Source organism: Dipodomys merriami, unplaced genomic scaffold (genome assembly GCF_024711535.1).
Source record: "Dipodomys merriami isolate MVZ:Mamm:240054 unplaced genomic scaffold, mDipMer1.0.p SCAF_14, whole genome shotgun sequence".
Classification (NCBI taxonomy): domain Eukaryota; kingdom Metazoa; phylum Chordata; class Mammalia; order Rodentia; family Heteromyidae; genus Dipodomys; species Dipodomys merriami.
In genome coordinates this window covers 35,691,214-35,711,304 of record NW_027202715.1, presented here as the reverse complement: position 1 = coordinate 35,711,304, position 20,091 = coordinate 35,691,214, and the positions used below count along the sequence as shown (strand labels likewise).

The window sequence follows — 20,091 nt, the reverse complement described above, 5'->3', positions numbered from 1 at the left end:
TCCAATAAACCACTAGAAAGCCGGAAGTAGTGCTGTGGGTCAAGTGGTAGAGTGCTCACCTTGAGCTGAAGAGCTGAGGGACATCGCCCAGGCCCAGAGTTCAAGCCCCAAAACCGACCAAAAAAAAAAAAAAAGGAAATGGGGGACTGGGTGGCTTAGTGGTAGAGTGCTTGCCTAGCATGCAGGAAGCCCTGGGTTCAATTCCTCAGTACCACATAAACAGAAAAAGCCAGAAGTGGTGCTGTGGCTGTAGTAGTAGAGTGCTAGCCTTGAGCACAGAGAGGTACAGGGACAGTGCCCAGGACCAAGTCCCAGGACCCACAAAAAGAAAGAAAAAAAAAAAAGGTAATAGGAAGTTGGCTGGCAGGATCTGGTAAAAGTTCTTGAAAGCTGAGCACAGATCTGGATTGTCTTTCAAATAGAAGGGCCTTAGTGTTAGAGGGGAAACTGTGGCACAGAGGTAATACATTGGAGGCAACATCCAAGAACTGGAGTATTCAAGTCCAGAGAAAAGAAGCAATTACTTGTCAGAACTCAGTGTAGGGCTGGGCTAAAGTCCCATCCATCTGTATGGGAACATTTACTGGGGTAAAGTAGAACTCACTAGTTGTCTGAAATATTGTGAAAAATGCAACAAGTAGTGGAATAGACTAGGTTTCTGGATTTGGACTTGGTACCAACAGTACTGTCTAAGTGATACTGAATAAGTGATTTAATCTCTGAGCCTCAGTTTACTCACCTCAGTAGATACTAGTAGCAGTATTAGGACTATTAGTATTACGTTGTTAAGAGGATTACATGAGACAGTGCATGTAAGTACCAACTCAGAATTTGGGGTTACTAAGGGTTAAATAATGCTAATCCTTGCCTCTTCCCATGAAAATATAATGCTTAGTAATAATAAAATTGTCCAACTGGTCTGACCAGTTCCCTTCTACACCCCCTGGTCTAGTCTGTTTTCCTTGGTCAGGTGCTTGTTAGAACTGACTGTGACTAGAACTGACAGATTGGCAGACTTCACAAGGACCTCTTTATATAGGGAATGTGTGATTATGTAAACAGAGCAGATTTTAAGGCCAAATGTCCAGGTCACTGCCCTGGACTGCAGGGCTTTACTGAGTACACAGGAAGGGGATTGCCAGTTTTCATTTCTGAAGTGGTTCTGCTCAGCAAACTTTTTTGTTGTTGCTATTCATTCTCAAATACCACCACTCCTCCCTACTGATGACAAGCCCACAAAGAAGCAGTTATTAACATAATAGAAAACATAAAACAAGCTAGAACCAAAATGTTTGTCTTGCCTCTGTGTAGTAAATATAGTCAAAGTCATGTTTGGTTGTGGCACCAAAGGGAATGTTTAGGAATCCATGGACTTGGACAGTATCTATTTTCAGAGCCATTTGTACATTTTAACTTGGAATAATTTCTTCTCTTGGAATCTCCTTCCAGGTTGTGTTTTTGCCTGAGCATAACATTAAAATCTGGCCCCAGGGTCACCACCTCATTTTTCTTCATTCTCTATCTATGGCTTCTTCACCAAAAGTAATTGTTCTTCTTTCTTTGACATTCAACTTTTAGAAATACACTTTTAAAAATAACTCAGGAGCTTTCATACATTGTTCCTAGGTTAAAGTCCTCTGTGTACTTATGCTTCATGACCATCTTGAACTATCATATAAGCTTACTGAGCACAAGGATTTGCTCCTGTCAATTTCCCCTGCAGCATCTAGGGTATATGAGGGTTCAGATGTTCTCATCCAAGAGGAAGATAAACCAGAGATCTAGTTCATAGGCCATTGTGTTTATCTGGCAGCAGATAGATTGATAAGTGGATTAATTTCCCTCAAGTGCTATGCTCTAAACCACAAATTCTGCTTAGCTCTCCAGAGAGCCAACCCCTTTGGTCTTTCCATGTCAGTATCTGTTCTCTTTCCTGAATTCAGAATGCCTTTACTTCCTGGAAAAGTAATCATCCCACAGATTAGATATCACCTTTGTTCTATTGCTTTCCTTGATGTTTGGATAAATCTCCTCCATTTGTTCCTTACCCGTGTTCTGTAGAACATACCCTCAACCTAGCACTTTTATGTAAGTAGTCATTGACAAACAGATTATCCAAGGCAGGGTTCTTTTGGCTTATTCATCTTTGTAACTTAGGGCATAGTATTATGCCTTGTCCCTCCCAGATATATTTGGTTCTCTTGAGCTGAATCCAAAGTCAGATCTCCTTAGGCAAACCAGGTAAGTCCTCTGACCTGAAAACCAAGGTCAGAGAGAATGTTTGCAACAGACTGCTTGGGCCAAAAAAAAAAAAAAAACAGTCTGAACTAAGGCAGCTCTAGCTGGAAGGTGCCCTTCAGTCTCTCTAGGAAGGTCATTGGTAATTAAGGAGGCTGGATTTTCTGTGAGGAGAGAGCTCTCTGCCTGTTCAAGCCATCAACTTTTCCTTCTGCCATTGGTCTCGATGGGAAGCCAGCTATTTCTGATTGAGCAACCATTTTATGAGTGCAGCTGGGATGCAGCCCAACAACCTGAAATTATTTTCCATTTGCAGCTGTTACCTGAAACATAGAAATCACTAATAGCATTCATTGATTTTAAGAACTGTTGGGTCTTTTAAAAATGACCCACCACTGCAAGTAAAAGCAAAGCCAGAACCTGCACATCTTTTTATACAATGGGAGAGTATATTACCCTCTTTTCTAGAAAAATATTGTACTTTTATTTTTTATTTTTTTTTTATTTTTTTATTTTTTTTTTGGTCGGTCGTGGGGCTTGAACTCTGGGCCTGGGCACTGTCCCTCAGCTCTTCAGCTCAAGGCGAGGGCTCTACCACTTGAGCTACAGCGCCACTTCCGGTTTTCTGGTGGTTTATTGGAGATAGGAGTCTCACGGTCTTTCCTGCCCGGGCTGGCTTTGAACCGCGATCCTCAGATCTCAGCCTCCTGAGTAGCTAGGATTACAGGCGTGAGCCACCAGCGCCCGGCTAAATATTGTACTTTTAATTTTCTTTCTTTTCCACAATTGTTCATGTTGAAAAATTTGAAACAGTCAAAAAATAGTTATAAGAGTAATATAATAAATACCCATAAACCCTTGCTTTTCAGATCGTTCAATTTACCACATTTATTTTCTCAGTTATTTTTCTCAGTGACCCATTTAAGAGTAAAGTGTAGCCAGGCACTGGTGGTGGCTCATGTCTGAATCCTAACTATTCAGAAGGCTGATATCTGAGGATCTTGCTTTGAAACCAGCCGGTGCAGAAAAGTCTGTGAGACTCATCTCCAAGCTGGAAGTGGAGTTGTGGCTCAAGTGGTAGAGTGCCAGTATTAAGTAAAAAAGCCAAGGAAGAGTGAGAGGCGAGGCCCTGAGTTGAAGCTGCAGTATCAACACACACACACACACACACACACACACACGCACGCACGCATGCACGCACGCACACACACACACACACACACACACACACACACACACACACCTGTGTTAGAACTCTAGAATTTAAGACTTTCTGTCAAGCTGCACCTTGATGGGGGAAGAAGGCCTAGTTGGCTTCCGCATCTTGATCCTCCAACTCCAGATTTGTGCCACGTTCTTCAGTTCCAAGCATCTTACTAAGAGAAGGAGTACAGAGGACATAGGTCATGGCAGGAAAAGTCCTCAAAACTTCCAATTCCCTGGAAGAGCACTTATTTTAAATGTATAACTAAAAAATACATTGATACCAACAAGCAACTTGGCTCAACATAAAAAAATTGACTGACCTAAAAAACCTAAACCTGCCCCTGTTATCTTGAAATTCATCATTCCAACTCATCTGAATATAGTTTTTGTGGACTTTAGAAAAATTCAATCTGCATATGACTTAAATTGTAGGATTAAAGTGTGGATAACTTACCGCTACTAAAATACTGTCAAAATGGTCACATTCACAGTGACATTTTATGACTGTTCTTATAAATAAGGCAAGTCTTTATTTGTTAGTGACATTGAAGTTTTTATCTTGCTGTTTTTAGGCTGAAAGTATAAATTAATGGATAAGGGTGAGAGACTCTGGGATATGGCCCAAATTTTAATCCTGAACTTGAATCTCAGGTTTTAATCTGAAAAGTCCCTTTAACTTCTTAGACCCTGAATTTCCTCATCTCTAAAATAGTATTAATAACAACTGTATTTACTTCATAGAGATGCTGTGAGGATGAAATAAAGTAACAGATGTAATATGTGTATTGAAAAGTACCCAGAACATTTTGAACACTGAGTACATGGTAGTTGTAGTAAATTTGGTGGTGATTGCTATTTATACTAGGATTCAAATTCTAACTCACAAAATTATGTATTTAAGAGTTCAGGAAGCGTTGTTTTTGAAAGATAGCCAAGAACATTTTAGAGGTTGTTACTGTTAATGTGTTTTCAGTTACTAAAAGAAAGAAACCTTTTAATTAAACTTACCTTTCCAAAAAAAACTAGCCAAATAAAATGGAATTATCCTAATTAGATCACTTCTGTGACCTTCCTGTTCCAAGAAAATTGCATTGGTCAATCTATGCTTGTCTAAAAATCCCTCGCTGGTCACTCTTCCTCCTCCAACCTATTTGGCACTTTTGAGAAAGCAAGGAATTTCCTGCTATCCATTCTGCTTGTAAGCCAGGGTCATTGATGGTGGCAGTGACTGAGAATTTGTCCTGTTTTCCCCAAAGCACACACCTCCCGTCATAGATTGGTTCTGCACTGAGGGTTCCACATAGTTTACTATATCTCTGAGTACCGCCTGCACTCCGCAAGCCACTGTTTCTAATACTGGAAGCATTTTTTTTTTTAATGCTCTCATCTTTTACTGTCTGAGTACAAGAGAAAATGGAAGAAGTTGATAAGTTTTGGGCCAAATCATTTTTTTTCTGTCATCTAAAATAATAGAAGATGTCAAGTAACTTTAATAAGGAGTTTCCAGGCTAGACACTGGTGGCTCATGCCTTTAATCCTAGCTACTCAGAAGGCTGAAATCTGAGGATCCTGATTTGAATCCAGCTACTGCAGGAAAGGTCTTGAAACTCTTATCTCTAATTAACCACCACAAAGCTGGAAGTGGAACTGAGGTACACATACATAATAGAAAAATGCAGTAAACAAAAACTCAGCGGTTTCATGACACCCTTGTTTACAAAGCACTTCTACACACTAACTTACATTCTACATCTCAGTAAGGTACTAGGACAAATACTTAGTGATTGGACGATACTAGGACAATTCTTAGGTACTGGGGCTTGAATTTAGGGCCTTGTCACTCCCTCAACTTTTTTGCTCAAGACTGGTGCTCTCCCACTTGAGCCACACCTGTACTTTCTGCCTTTTTGGTGGCTAATTAGAGATAGAGTCCCACAGACTTTCTTGCCTAGCCTGGCTTCCTACCTAAATCCTCAGATCTCAGCCTCTTGAGTTGCTAGAATTCCAGATGTGAGCCACTGACACACAGCTAAAACAGTAAAATTATATTCAGTACTGATGACATACTAAATAAGACACTTAATTGCTCTGTGCAATTTCTGGAACTGTAAAACAGAACTTAACATCATACTTCCTTCATAGGCTGTATGTGAAGATGAAACAAAGTAATATATACAAGGATTTAAGATCCATGCTTGGTATACAGTAAATTCTCAATAAATGTTACTGATTAGGTGTCATAACCAGACAGCTACTGCATGTTAGGACTAGTATCCAAATCCAAACTTCCTCACTTCTCATCCAGAGAATGCTTTTCATCCTACCATGTGGAATGGACCACTTAGTAAATCATTTATTTAAGTTCTACCTCATATTAACCAGTGCTGGGATTTGAACCCAGGAACCTGTTTGTGAGACTTCTATTTATAACTCCCAGTTGTTTTTAATCCATCTGCCTCTAATGTAGACATGCAGGGCTAAGTGAAAGTATTCACACTTTTTTGGTAACTATTCAGTTGCTATGGAGAGCCAACCTTTCTTCCTTCTGCTGACCAAGCTCAGCTCAAAATTGGGTTTGATGACAGAGGGTAGGCAGTAATGTAGAAGAAGCATACTGTCAGCTTGTAGGTCTTCCAGAAGCAAGGGGCTAGAGAAAGCCTAGATTACTTGAGTATACCCTAGCACTTTAATTCTAGGCCTTTACAAGGTGCTTGTGTACAATGTATAAGTAGACAGGCTCCTCGCTATGGTCAAGATATCCAGTATGATTCATAGCACCTTCATGAAAGACCCGTGTCAGAATTTAACCTGCTCAGGCAGGCAGCTTACGGGGACCTTCTGAAACCTTCCTTTTGTGATATTTACATTTGTAACTGTTCTCCCATATTCTGTTTGGCAAGTAGGATCAATGTTCTCATATTAAATGAAACCCTACATTTCTAATAGATTTTCTATGACGTAGTGATAGTTTGTTTGATACTGTTTTCAAAGGAGAAGGGGTATGAAGCAATAGTATATTACCCTTTTTATGTTTTCAGTTAAGGTTTTCTTTTTTCTACCTAAACACCTGCTAACTCCTTTGATCTGTTCTGGAAACACGGCATGAAAATAGCTCTCAGTCCTGACAATTAGACATTCTGTCTGTCTGTCTGTCTGTCTGTCTCTCTCTCTCTCTCTCTCTCTCTCTTTTTTGGTCGGTCATGGGGCTTGAACTCTAGGCCAGGATGCTATCCCTCAGCAATTCAGCTCAAGGCCAGTGCTCTACCACTTAAGCCACAGTACCACTTCCGGTTTTCTGAGTGGTTTATTAGAGATGAGAATATCATGGAATTTCCTGTCCGGGGTGACTTTGAACTGCAATCCTCAGATCTCAGCCTCCTGAGTAGCTAGGATTAAAGGTGTGAGCCACCGGCGCTCATCTATTGCTTTGGGTTGTAGGGCTTGAACTCAGGGCTTGGGCATTGACCCTGAGCATCTTTATGCTCAAAGCTAGCACTCTACCATATGAGCCACAGTGCCACCACCAGTTTTTGAGTGGTTTATTGAAGAGTCTCCAGAGTCTCACTTTTCTGCGGGGATGGCTTCAAACTGCAATCCTCAGGCCTCAGCCTCCTGAGTAGCTAGGATTACAGGCATGAGCCACTGATGCCCAATGACATTCTCTTTCTTGAAGCTCCCAAGCCACCCATTCAGCTCAGTGGCTTCTACTGGTTGTAGTGGCTGCTCTGGTGTGTTGGGCAGTAGCTAGTCTTTCCTGCTGTGCTCGGTTGTACGCTCTATATAATGGATGAAGAGAGTTGGAGAAAAGGCTAAAAGGAATAGCCATTCTTGAGATGGCTACAAAAGAATTGTTATTGTTATATGACAGGATATTATGTGGTCAGAACTCCAGAGAACTTTGTGTCTTAGCTATTTGATTATCTGTTAAACACCTTGATTTGATGTGTGAGAATCTTCTTTATTCATGGCTTCTTATTCTTCTCTACATTTAAAGTGCACCAGAGAAGAACAGTATTCGTAATGATTTCTTTTGAGGTCAGTAGCAGGACTTGAAATTGAGATGACAGATGAGATATTTAGCCAAGCTATCAGTATTGTAAAGAGATTGAATATTATGTGCTCCGGTTTAGACTGGCTCATGATGGGTCTTTGCTCAGCTGTCATTCAAGAATGCCAGTGTTGGCCTCATGAACATCTGTTACTCTCTCTGAAGTCTTTGCTGATTCTCCCAACTCAGAGCCCTTGCTCTTTTGGGTTCCTGTGATACTTCTTGTCCCCATTTCTTGCCCTGTTTTGTGATTGTCTAAATATTTGTTTATTATGCTACATTAATTCTTGATAGCAGGAACTTGGTCTGATTCATGTCAATTTTCCCATAATTCATAGATTGTGTCCCACTTGTAACTATTACTTAATACATTTTATTAAATTGAACTGAACAAAATTGGCTGTTCTAGTAGGGTGACTAAAATTCACAGTAATTACTTATATATTTTATTTTATTTTTTCTGAGGATTGAATCCAAGACCTCTTTTATGCTAGACTTGTGCTCTGTCTATGATAAAGAACTAAAAGAAAAGAGTTTGAAGCTTTCCAGCATAAAGCACTGATAGATGCTAGTGGCTCATGCCTATAATCGTAACTATTCAGGAGGCTGAGATCTAGGAATCTCTGTGCAGTTTGAAGCCAGCTCCTATCTCCAACTAACTAGCAAAAAGCTGGAACTGGAGATATGGTTCGAGTAAACCACCAGCTGTAAATGAAAGAATGAGCAAAAAGAAAAAGAAAAAGAGGAGTCAGATGCCAGTGGCTCATGCCTATAATCCTACTTACTCAGGAGGCTGAGATCTGGGATTGAGATTCAAAGCCAGCCCAGGTAGGAAAGTCTGTGATACTCTTTTAGAAAAAAAATAAGTTTTTTATTGTGAAAATACTGTACAGAGGGTTTACAATCACATGAGCAAGGTAATGAGTACATTTCTTATCAAGCATTGTTGCCTCCTCCTTTGTTTTTCCTCTACCATCCCTTCCATCTCCACAACTACGTTCCACCCCTTTCCCCCATACTCTTATCTCTAATTAACCACCAAAAAGCCAAAAGTGGAGCTGTGGCTCAAGTGGTACAGCACTAACCTTGAGGAAAAAACTCAGAGACAGCACCTAGATCTTGAGTTCAAGCCCTAGGACTAGCACACACAAAAAAAGAGGAAATGGTATATGCTTAAGTACCAGGGTTTTATCATTATATATTGCATGCATTTCAAATTATCACACTCATAAACATGTATAATTATTACATGTTGATTTAAAATATTGTATTACAGCCATGCAGTAATGTCACTTATAGTTCTAGTTGATCAAGAGTTGGAGATTGGGAGGTTCATGGTTCAAGGCCAGCCCCAGGCACAAAGTTCATGAGACCTTATCTCAACCAATAAAACAACTTGGCATAGTGGTACATACCTGTCATTGCAGCTATACAGTAAGCATAATAGGAGGATTGAAATCTAGGCTGACTCAGATATAAAAGTAAGACCCTATTTGAAAATAAAGCAAAAGAGCCAGAGGCATCACTTAAATGGTAGAGCTCCTGCTCTAGCAAGTGCAAATCCCTGAGTTTAAACTTTAGTTCTGCATATATATGTATCTATAAAGTCTGAATATATCCATGGAAACCCATGGAAATCCTTCAATCTTTACATCCTAGATTGTGTACTCGATCAAGAAAATATCTCTTTAGAGAAATAACAATAATAGCTGCAGTAATGTGTAAAAACACACCAGCAAAGCTATGTTGAGGTATAATTCACATATCATTCAGTTCACCAACTTAGTATGTTTAATTCAATGATTTTTCTGTATGTTCACAGACTTGTGCAACCATCACCACAGTCAATTTTAGAAAATCTTATTACCCCCCCCAAAAAAAAAAGAAACACTATCCAGCTGGGCATGGTGATACATGCCTATAATTCTAGAATATGAGAGGCTAAAAACAGGAGGATCATGAGTTTGAGGCCAACCTGGGCCTCACAATCTTGTTTGTAAACAAAATGATTTTTAAAAAAAACTGTGTCTGTTTCCATCAGCCTTAAACTATTATTTATCTTGATATGCTTCTCATAGCCTATTCTGGACATGATATTTTTTGTTTGGCTTCTTTCATTCCGTACTTGGAACACTCAGCCCCTTAGCATGTGTGAAACCAAATTGCCTGGTGGAACTTAGAGGGCAAGTGATGTTTGTTTCCTGGCTGCTACCTGTGGCCTAGGCCCATATTGCATCTACCTGTTGTCATTAATCATGAAGATACCTCTTGTTTGGAAATTGCTCCTCTGAGTAGTTGCAAGAATTGAACAAAGTTGGGCTGGGAAGGTGGCTCAGTGGTAGAGCGCTTGCCTTGCATACATGAGGCCTGGGTTCGATTCCTCAGCACCACATAAGCAAAAAGGAAAAAAAGCCGGAAGTGGCGCCGTGGCTCAAGTGGTAGAGCGCTAGCCTTGAGCTGAAGAGCTGAGGGACAGCGCCCAAGCCCAGAGTTCAGGCCCCACGACCAGACCCCCCCCCCAAAAAAAAAAGAATTGAACAAAGTTATATTGGTGTTCCCTTAATTGAGGAAATGTCTATGAGCTCTTAACCGCACCTGGCACTCAAGGTTGCAAGTCCATTTGTCCCTCTTGAACTTCCTAGGTTAGTAAGAATTTGCCATAATGAAGTAACAGATTTTTTTATTTGCACATCGTTTTAATGTACTCATTTCTCTTCTACCCTTTTGTTTTTGTTCTCCCCAAGGCTATGCCTTTCTACTGTTCCAGGAGGAAAGCTCAGTGCAAGCTCTGATAGATGCCTGCCTAGAAGAAGATGGGAAGCTATACCTGTGTGTGTCAAGCCCCACTATCAAGGATAAACCGGTAAGTCATGTACAGCCAGCTGCTGCTTTTCCAGAGCACAAATCTAAGTGCAATTTGACATTGTGTTTCTCCTTTTCCTATAATGGGAATGCTGGTGACTAGAATTCTTTTTTCTGGGTTGACCTTGCTGTGTAGTAGAACTGGACTATTGTTGCTGATGGGAAACTAATAAGAAATCACCCAGTCATTTGTGTTCATTTGGGGATCACAGGTAAAATCAATGTGCTTTTGTCTTTTCCACTTTATAACCCTGATAAACTAATTCCTATTAAGAAACTCTGAATTGAGGTTAAAAAATATTCTCTTATTGTTTTTGGCAGTTGGTTTCTTATTATTAGTTTAGGTCAAAAGACAGGAGTGTAACAGCTTTTAATCAATATTATAATGTTTATGTGCCTTTGAATGTAAGGCTTTGTGCAGGTACTCAAATAGAGCTTTCTGGGTCAGGAGCTTACAGTCGAAAATGGATCATTTTAGCAGGGAGAGGAAGAAGGACAGAGAACATGGATGTGAAACTGTAAGCAAAGGTGTAGTTGCACGTAGTTTGTGGTTAAGAAATGAGTGAATCAGCCCGGTACTAGTGGATCATGCCTGTAATCATAGCTACTCAGGAGGCTGAGATCTGAGGATAGTGGTTCCAAGCCAGCCTGGGCAGGAAAGACTCAGACCTCTAATAAACTAGTCAAAAAAGCCAGAGGTGGTGTTCCACTTGTGATTCAAGTGTTACAGTGCTCACCTGGAGTGAAAGAAGCTCAGGGACAGTGCCTAGGCCCAAAGTTCAAGCCCCAAGACTGGCAAAAAAAAAAAAAAAGAGTAAATCATAAATTGTTGGATGATGGTGGCATAAGTGGAGCAAAACTAATTTCAAAGCAAAGCAATGGAGTTGGTTGACCATAGGAAGTTAGCAATGGTAAAGGTGGGGTGAGTGTGTGACAAGGCTTGGTGCTTGGAGTGAGACATAGAGTAAAAATAGTGAAGTGGAGAGTAGGAGAGACTGAAGCTGTACATCATAGGGCCTTCAGCATCCTCTGTAAATTTGCATCAGAGCTATGAGGTTTGCTTTGGAGCTAGGTATATTCTCAGAAATGTTTCTGGGGAAAGAGGGTTAAATATAAAAATTTTCAGCTGAGTCTTGGCCCTATCATTTATTTGCTTGGCTCTGTATAAATCATATAATCCTTGTTGAATTATAGTTTCCTCAGCTGGGAAGTGGGAAGAATGCTCATTCTTCTGTGGGTTGTTGAGAGGCCTCAGATGAGAGAAAAATGAAGGAGAAAACATTTGATAGAGGCCATGTACTTTTACAAATGGAACTGAATAGTGTTGTCAGTCACACTCAGGACACACTTAGCACTTTGCTACATAGTAACATCTGTTGAGAAGAGGATACAACTGATTGTGAAAGAGTGATGTGGGGGCTTGGCCTTGTATTCAGAGAAGGCATTGTTAAGCAGACAAAGGAATTATTTGAAGTTATTAAGTCATAGCAGTAATTAATGCAGAAAAAGAAATAGGGATTTTAGCTAGTGTTAAAGTGCCGTTGTAATTTTCTAATTCCGGAACCACTGCCAAATTTTGATAACAACAGTGACAATGTTGGACAACAGCACCATATAGGTAGGGAAAAGAGTGAGGAACCTATGTTAACATTGATCTCTATGTAAATATGGGGAGTGTGTATGATACTGAGATGTGAAGAGTGACTAGGAATGTGTAGCAGCTCATCTGCATAACTAATGAATATGAAATGACTTATTTAAGTCCCTTTGAAGTAGTGTGAGATTAGAAAATGTGTAATGAATTTGACAGATTTGGATGTGTGTAGGTAAATAGTCAACCTCTGGAGAGCCTCTGGCACTGGCACATCTCTGTGTGTGTGTGAGTGTGTGTGTGTGTGTGTGTGTGTGTGTAGGATGATCAAGGAAGGGTTGAGGTTGGCTTGGTCATGCACTATAGGACATTATATATTTATTTATATATATAAATATGGATATATTTATATATATTTATATATAAGAAGGCAGAGAAGTAGAGGTGTATACATTGGGGTACTTTTATCCATAGTAAAGAAGCTGTTGAATTGAGGTAAGGAGACTAAAGATGAGCAGGCAGGGCTTATGTCACAGACTGTGCAGGAGATAGAGAATAATATGTCCTACAGTACAGGCCCACACCTGGACAAGTCTCTTGGGCTAGGGAGAGAACGCTGCAGGGCCTGCAGACACGGGTGGGGTAGAGGTAGCACATTGCTATAGAAAGTTCTTACTTTAAACATGTGTGTTCCTCTTTGCTTGAAGGACTTTTTGTTGTTGGTGGTGGTCAGTTGTGGGGTTTGAACTCAGGGTCTGGTACTGTCCCTGAGCTCTTGTGCTCAAGACTAGCATTCTATCATTTTGAGCCACAATGCCACTCTGGTTTTCTGGTGGTTAATTGGAGATAACCATCTCACAGACTTTCCTGCTTGGACTGGCTTTGAACCATGATCCTCAGATCTTAGGTTCGTGAGTACCTAGGATTTCAGGCCTGAGCCACCAGTGACCAGCTTGGAGAACTTTTGAAAATAATTAGGGTAATTATCTATTTTGGAAATGTTTATAGAGATAGCCACTTTCATTATTTGTGCTTCTGCCTTATTGCAATTTCCATTTTCTGAACTCAAGCAAAGCAGTTTTGTTGGGGCTTGGCAAATTCTGGATCGTGACTGCCAGACACACACTTCTTTGACCCAGGCATAATTTTCAGCACCAATAGTTTGAATAAAACTTAGGAGAAGAAACATAAAAGTCCCTAGGTGTCTGTCATTTTTAATGAACTGGATCCAATTTGGGGTTCCATTTTTAAAACCTCTTTTTTCTCTATATCTACCATACCAAACCTCATTTGTTCACACTTCCCTTCAGATTCTGGTACATTCCAACTCCCCGTGAATAAGTGAGGACCTTGGAAATAAGGTATATCCAACCTTTGGAGCTTATTTGAAAGTTTTTTGAGTTGTTACTCTTCCTTGCACTTATGTCTTGATTTGGCTAACTTACACTCTACTTTTCATAGTCTCCTGTGCCTTCATTTTATTATTAAGTTGTGTTTTGTTTTGTTTTTTGGTTGGTCATGGGGCTTGAATTAAGGACCTGGGAGCTGTCTTTGAGCTCATTTTCTCAAGGTTAGCACTCTACCATTTTCAGCCACAGCTCCAATTCTGGTTTTTGAGTGGTTAATTGGAAATAAGATCTCACAGGGACTTTCTACCTGGGTTGGCTTTGAACTATGATCCGCAGATCTTAGCCTCCTGAGTAGCTGGGATTACAGGCATAAGCTACCAGTGCTTAACATTGTTATTGAGTTCTTACTGACTCTTCTTGGATGTCTTCTTAGAAACACACCATGTTCCAAAATGATCTTGAAGATTTTTCTACCGTTTGTTCTCCTATATCCCTTCCCCTAAAATCAAATTTCATTTCCACTGAGTGACCGAGTTAATCAGATCAATTTTTTTCTAATGTTTTTCTACCTTCTGAAATTTTAATCAAATGGAAATATTCCTGCTCCTATCTCAAAGCTAAATTTCTACCCTTTCTTAAAGATTCTCTCAAATGCCATCTTTTTCCTGGGTCCTTCCTTTATTATACTATCATCTGTAGTAAATCATACCTGTTACATTTCTATCTCCAGCCCCCATATCTGTTTCATTGATTTATTTTTGCCAGTTTTGGGGCTTGAACTCAGGGCCTGGGCACTGTCTCTGAGCTTCTTTTTGCTCAAGGCTACATTCTACCACTTGAACCACAGCATCACTTCTGCCTTTTTCTGTATATGTGGTACTGAGGAATCGAATTCAGGGCTTCATGCATGCTAGGTGAGCACTCTACCACTAAGCCACATTCCCAGCCCATGCATCTGTTTTAAATGCCTTCCTGGGCCTACTAAGGTCAAGGCAAAGTACTGGCTACAGTGAATCAGGACTTTGAAATGACAAAAATCTGTAGACAAAAAGTTACTAATATAAATCAAGTAGCCAAAACAAGTGTTTAAATATATACAAAGTATCTACACAGACTCTAGTACATAAAGGATGCTCAAATATATGTTAAGCTAAGAAAAATGACAAAACCTTGAAAATGTAATACTAATTATGGACCTTAGAGCATCCATATATACCTAGGGTAATAAAAGAAAACATCCTGAATGTTGAGTCATTTGAACTAGGGCATGAAGAATGAAGGCAGTTTAAAGTTAGCCATTAGAGTGGTATAGCATGAGCAACAGAAATTTTTGGGAAAGGCAACAATATAAACATAGATGTGTATTTATGTGACATTGGTGGAATCATTATATTGGTAGTTGGAGCACAAATGCATGAAATAGAATAGAAAAAAGTTTGGTGGGAGAACCTGAAATCTCAGCAATTGAGAGGACAAAGTGAAGGGAATGTAAGTTTGAGGCTATTCTGGGTTACATAGTAGCAAGACTGTCTCAACAATTAGGAAAAATAGAAAAATGCTGTTGTAGAGGATCTTGATTGTGATATGTTTACTAAGACTATTTTCATTCTCATCTGCTTCCTAAGACATAACTATAATTTTGCTTTAGCCCCATCAAGTCTGATTTTGTGTGTCATGGAAGCCATGGCATCATGTGTGCTATATCCCAGGTAGGAAGTCTTCTGGTTTTCTTGATTAATTGATTTTTTCCTTGAACTCTTAGTCTAAATTCATGATTTTGGCACCTTCTATCACAGTGATTTCTCTAATGAAGTAATTGCTCTTCTAAAATGAAAGAAAGTATGTCCTGTTCATAGTAAATCATATTTATTGCTTTGAATTTGCAAGTCAGCCCAGAGCTTCTTAGAGCTTGATTTTGGAAGCTATGTTCTTTTTCCTGGAAAGTCTAAAAAGATGTAGTTTCAAATGTGCTAAATGGAAGGTAGTGAACAAAATAGCCATTTTTGTCCCTTAAGAGATCACATTGTAATATTTACTGCTTACAAAAGTATATTCATAAGAATACTTGTACTGTGAAAGACTAGTGTCTCAACAGGATCATAGATGACAGACTTACTCATAAGAATTATAGGTGTAATTTACTGAGTACTTGGTGCATTTTATATTCATTTTTCTTTTGATGCTTCTATTAATAAGCATTAATATATTATAGTTATGAAAAGTCTTATAAATTTGTGTAATATTGTTTAACCCAGCATTTTATGCAACTGCTTTGGAAATGAAGCTCTCTCAGAGGATTAGATTCTTAGAGAAAAGCTAGGTTACCCAAACTTTCCTGTGTACATTCCCCATCATACGGTAACCATTTCCTGGCTCAGTACTATGGAACTGACCATAAACATGAAGACTAAACATTACACTAAGTTGTGTAGCTTAAATACAAGATTGCTTGAGACAATGACATGGATGTTAGAATAGACAAATATGGTGCCTGTGTCATTGTTACATTTTTCCTGAGCTTTTCTACTTCCTAGTTTTGTTACTAGATCTAACAAGAATCTATTAGGCCAGGACCTTTGGCATTCTAGGCAAGTACTTTACCACAGAGCTATTCCCCTAACCATGACTGGTCATTGTGTAATGTGTTGGAGATAGGCAGAATAAGTTTGGAGACAAGAAGAGTAGTAAACACAACCTAAAATGCATTTTCAGCCCATCAAGAAGCTGTAACTGGTAGCTAGTATAATCCGGAGGCAGGGAGCCCAGTAGGTACACAGCATAATTATAGTAGAAAGAATATATATATATATATATATATATATATATATATATATAGGGCTAGGAAGGTGGTTCAGTGGTTGCCTTGCATGCATGAGGCCCTGGGTTTGATTCCCTAGCAACACAAAAAGCCAGGAGTGACACTGTGGCTCAAGTGATAGAATACTAGCCTTGAGCAAAGCAGCTCAGAGACCATGCCCAGGCCCTGAGTTCAAGCCCCAGGACTGGCAAAAAAAAAAAAAAGAAAAAAAGAAAGAAAAAGAAAAGAGAGAGAGAGGAGAGAGAGAGAGTGTGTGTGTGTGGGCTTTGAGTCAGAGGATTTCAATCCTGAGGTGACTTACTTCTTCTAAATCCCGAGATTCCTTTTCTCTGTAAAATGTGGTGAGATTTCAGTGTGACTGTGTAAAATGTATAGCACAGTTCTGCATGTAAGTGTCCAGAGGTACTAGTGGTTTCTTCCTTGAAAAGAAAATCAGCTGCTATGCTTTATATGTGATGCGAAAGCACTAGTAGTGTTTTGACATGAACACTAAGTCATTTTGATCAATCAGTGGGTTGTCAGATGACATTAGGAATATGTACTGATTAAGCTCAAACCCTGGCTACCCACTTGTGACCAGCACATGGTATTAGCATCCCTCTGAAAGGTGGCTGTCAGTGGAGTGAATAGAGAGATCTAGGAGCTATAGAAGAGCTGCTGCTGAGATGGCTGGGATGGCACAAGCCTTTAATCCCAGCATTTGGGAGGCTGAGGCCAGACTAGGCTAAATAGCAAGATGTTTGTATTGAGAAGGAAATAGAAGAAGAGATAGGAAGAGGAGGAGGAGGAGGAAAAAGAGGAGGAGGAGAAGGAGGAAGAGGAGGAGCAGCAGTAGCTGAGGTGCCGCCGACCGGGTTCTGTCGGCGTGGCACTGAGGGAGGAGAAGGGAACTTCTAGACATCTTTTTGTGATATCCATGTGCCTAAAATAGACCTCTGTTCATTCACTAAACTTCACAGAGCATTTACTTAAGAGTTAGGCACTATACTGTGCAGTTGGGACCTATGCAGATATGTATTTCCAGAGTCTAATGGAGGGAAAGAGACTGGTGAGTGGACTAAGGATCCACAGGTACTCTGCTAGAGCTACCACAGGGAATAGTTAAGGTGGAGAAATGATCATATTTATGACAATCAAGAAGGCCTTTGAAGAGAACGTGTCGAGTCAGTCATCTGGCTATAACATTAAATTGATAATGGCTTTATCAAAAAGCAATATTTTTTTGTGTTTGTGTGTGGTGCAGTTTATTTCTACACTGAGTGTTCTTTTTTTTCTTTTTCTTTTGTCAGTCCTGGGGCTTGAAAACTCTGGGCCTGGGCACTGTCCCTGAGCTCTTCAGCTCAAGGCTAGTGTTCTACCACTTTGAGCCACAGCACCACTTCCGCTTTTCTGTTGGTTTCTTGGAGATAAGAATCTCACAGATTTTACTGACTGGGCTGGCTTTGAACCATGATCCTCTCAGGTCTCAGCCTCCTGAGTAGCTAGGATTACAGGCATGAGCCACAGGTGCATGGCTGCACAGAGTGTTCTTATGAAACACTACTCAGTGTTTTTCTTGAATTGCTCAGCAATAGTTGAAGGTCCCAGAGAGGTGGCAGAACCTCACATCAGATAGGTTTTGCAATTCTTTGTAGGTTTCTTTATGTACCTGAACTATTTCCTGAATCAGATGGTGCATCTGGAGCATCCTGAAAGAACCAGAAGTATTCTTGGCTGCCTGTCTAGAAAGAATCCTGTCTCTCTTGATGGAAGTTTTCTGTATCCAACCTGTAACTGAGGAATAGTTGGACTATGAGAGTTGGAGCTTTTCTTTTCCTTCTTTTTTTGTAGAGGTTCTGGGGCCTGAACTCGGGACCTGGGTGTCACCCTTGAGCTTCTGTTCAAGCTTCTGTTCATAGCACTGTACCATTTGAACAGAGCTCTACATCTGACTTTTTGGTAGTTAGAGATAAGAGTCTTATGAGCTTTCCTGCCTTGACTGGCTTTAAACCACCATCCTCAAATCTTAGCTTCCTGAATAGTAGCTTATGGGTGTAAGTCACTAGTGCCTGGAAGAATTGGAGATTTTTGCCTTGTGGTCTCAGCTACCCAGGATACAGACCTTATTAGGTTCCTTTCTCTCTGCTTCTCTCAAGAGATATGGAAAATACATTCCCTTTTCCTCTCCATTGGGTGTAGAGCAGCACTTCAGGAAAGTAGGCAGGATCTAAACTAGAAACTGGCTAATGAGGTAAAAATTAGGTCAAAATGAGATACCAGATATAAATCAACTTTAAAGAGTCCAAACCACAAACATTACTGCTGTGGCTGTGAGGTTAGTTTTGGTAGTTCATAATAAAACGACCTCTCATCCCAGGGAAAAGATAAAGATGCCTCACAAACCATGAACTAGTTTATCTCTGATACTGTTGGGCTCCCTGATAGTCATTCTGTGAGGTCTGTGCGGCTTAAAATAGAATCGCTGACAGCTGGGGTGGGTCTGAGTTCATGACTACTACCAGTGAACTGTTGCAGCTGTGTGTCAGCAGGGCCGAGGTTAGCTGACTCATCCTGTCAGCTTGGACAGGAGCCGGGAGAGTTCCTGCTTGTTTGGGAGGGTCATCCTGATTGTTCTGCTGTATTGTTTTCCTGATTCAAGTAAAATGAAAGGATTGTAGGATTAGGGAGAGATAAATAGAGTTTTCCCTGAAGAGCCTGATTAGGAATTTGAAGGAGGTGATCGTCAGATTGCACTTGTTGACTTTGAACAGTTTGCCTTTGAGGATTGCCTGGGATAAGTAGGTGAAAACCAGGCACTGTAAACAAGATACTCATTGCTGGGTATTGGTAACCTAGGGGGCTGACTAGGCAGGGATGAAGTACAGGACGAAAAGTTCAAGCTGAGCTCAAGACAGCATCACTAATAGATTAATAAATACTAACTTGCCATTCATCCATGTTCTGGAGATGTAGTGGGTCTGGGTCATGTTCAGAAATTTGAAAGCATGATCTTATTAAATCTATGTTTTCTCTTACCCTGCCATTAAAGATACAACACAAATACATTTTTATATTTTAACTTGGAGGCCTTTGTAAGTTTTCACTGGAATCTTTTTAGGAAGAGATGTTATCATTCACCTTTCTGTATAAAGAAGTGATCCATATTGCATTTCTTGATAATTTTTCTAGTATTTGGCCTAATTTTATCCCTACTAATGACCTTTAGCTTTTTAAAAATGTTATTGTTATTGTTAAGTAATTTTACAAAGGGGTTACCATTCCATAAGTCAGGAATAGCCTCTAGGGTTAAGTAGAATAAAAGTTGAGGGTTTATTTTTGTTTGATTGTTGTTGGTCATGGGGCTTGAACGCTGGGCCTGGGTACTGTCCCTCATCCCTTCAGCTCAAGATGAATGCTGTACCACTTGAGCCACAGGGCTACTTCAAGTTTTCTAAACAGTGGTTTATTGGAGATAAGATTCTCACAGACTTTCCTGCCCAGGCTGGCTTTGAACCGTGATCCTCAGATCTCAGCCTCCTGAGTAGCTAGGATTACATAGGTGTGAGCCACTGCACCCTGCACTTGAGTTTTTATATGGATCTAGAATTAGCTATTTTATTCTTTGATAGCAAAAATAGTCAAACTGGTTTGTTAACATTTTATGTAGTTTAGTCAGAAAACTACGTTTTTTGAACAGCAATCTACTATCTAAATTTAATAATTCTCTAATATTGAATTTACTATTTACCATTTTTAAAATTAGCTTCTATAGAAGCAACCTTTTCAGAGCAACAAAATGAGTGAGGATGAGGCTTAGGCTGGAATGAATTTCCATATTTTATTTAATTCGTTACCATATTATGCCATATTTTCATATACCTCAAGGGTGAGATGTAAGAGAGTAGATTTATCCAAAGTGTGGGCATTCATAGGTATTAAAAAAATAAATACCATGAAAATTATTTTGGAAATGCTATGTTAAACGACATTGATTATTGAT

General features: G+C 39.8%; 1 protein-coding gene across 9 annotated transcripts in view; it reads left to right on the top strand.

Moving 5' to 3' along the window:
- Cpeb3 (cytoplasmic polyadenylation element binding protein 3) overlaps positions 1-20,091 on the top strand; it is a 174,904-nt gene that overhangs the window by 122,857 nt on the left and 31,956 nt on the right. For all 9 annotated transcript variants that reach the window (XM_070021203.1, XM_070021198.1, XM_070021199.1 and 6 more), the window contains one exon: positions 10,237-10,355. In XM_070021203.1, coding sequence (XP_069877304.1) covers positions 10,237-10,355 — 119 coding nt within the window. The remainder of the gene's footprint in view (positions 1-10,236; positions 10,356-20,091) is intronic.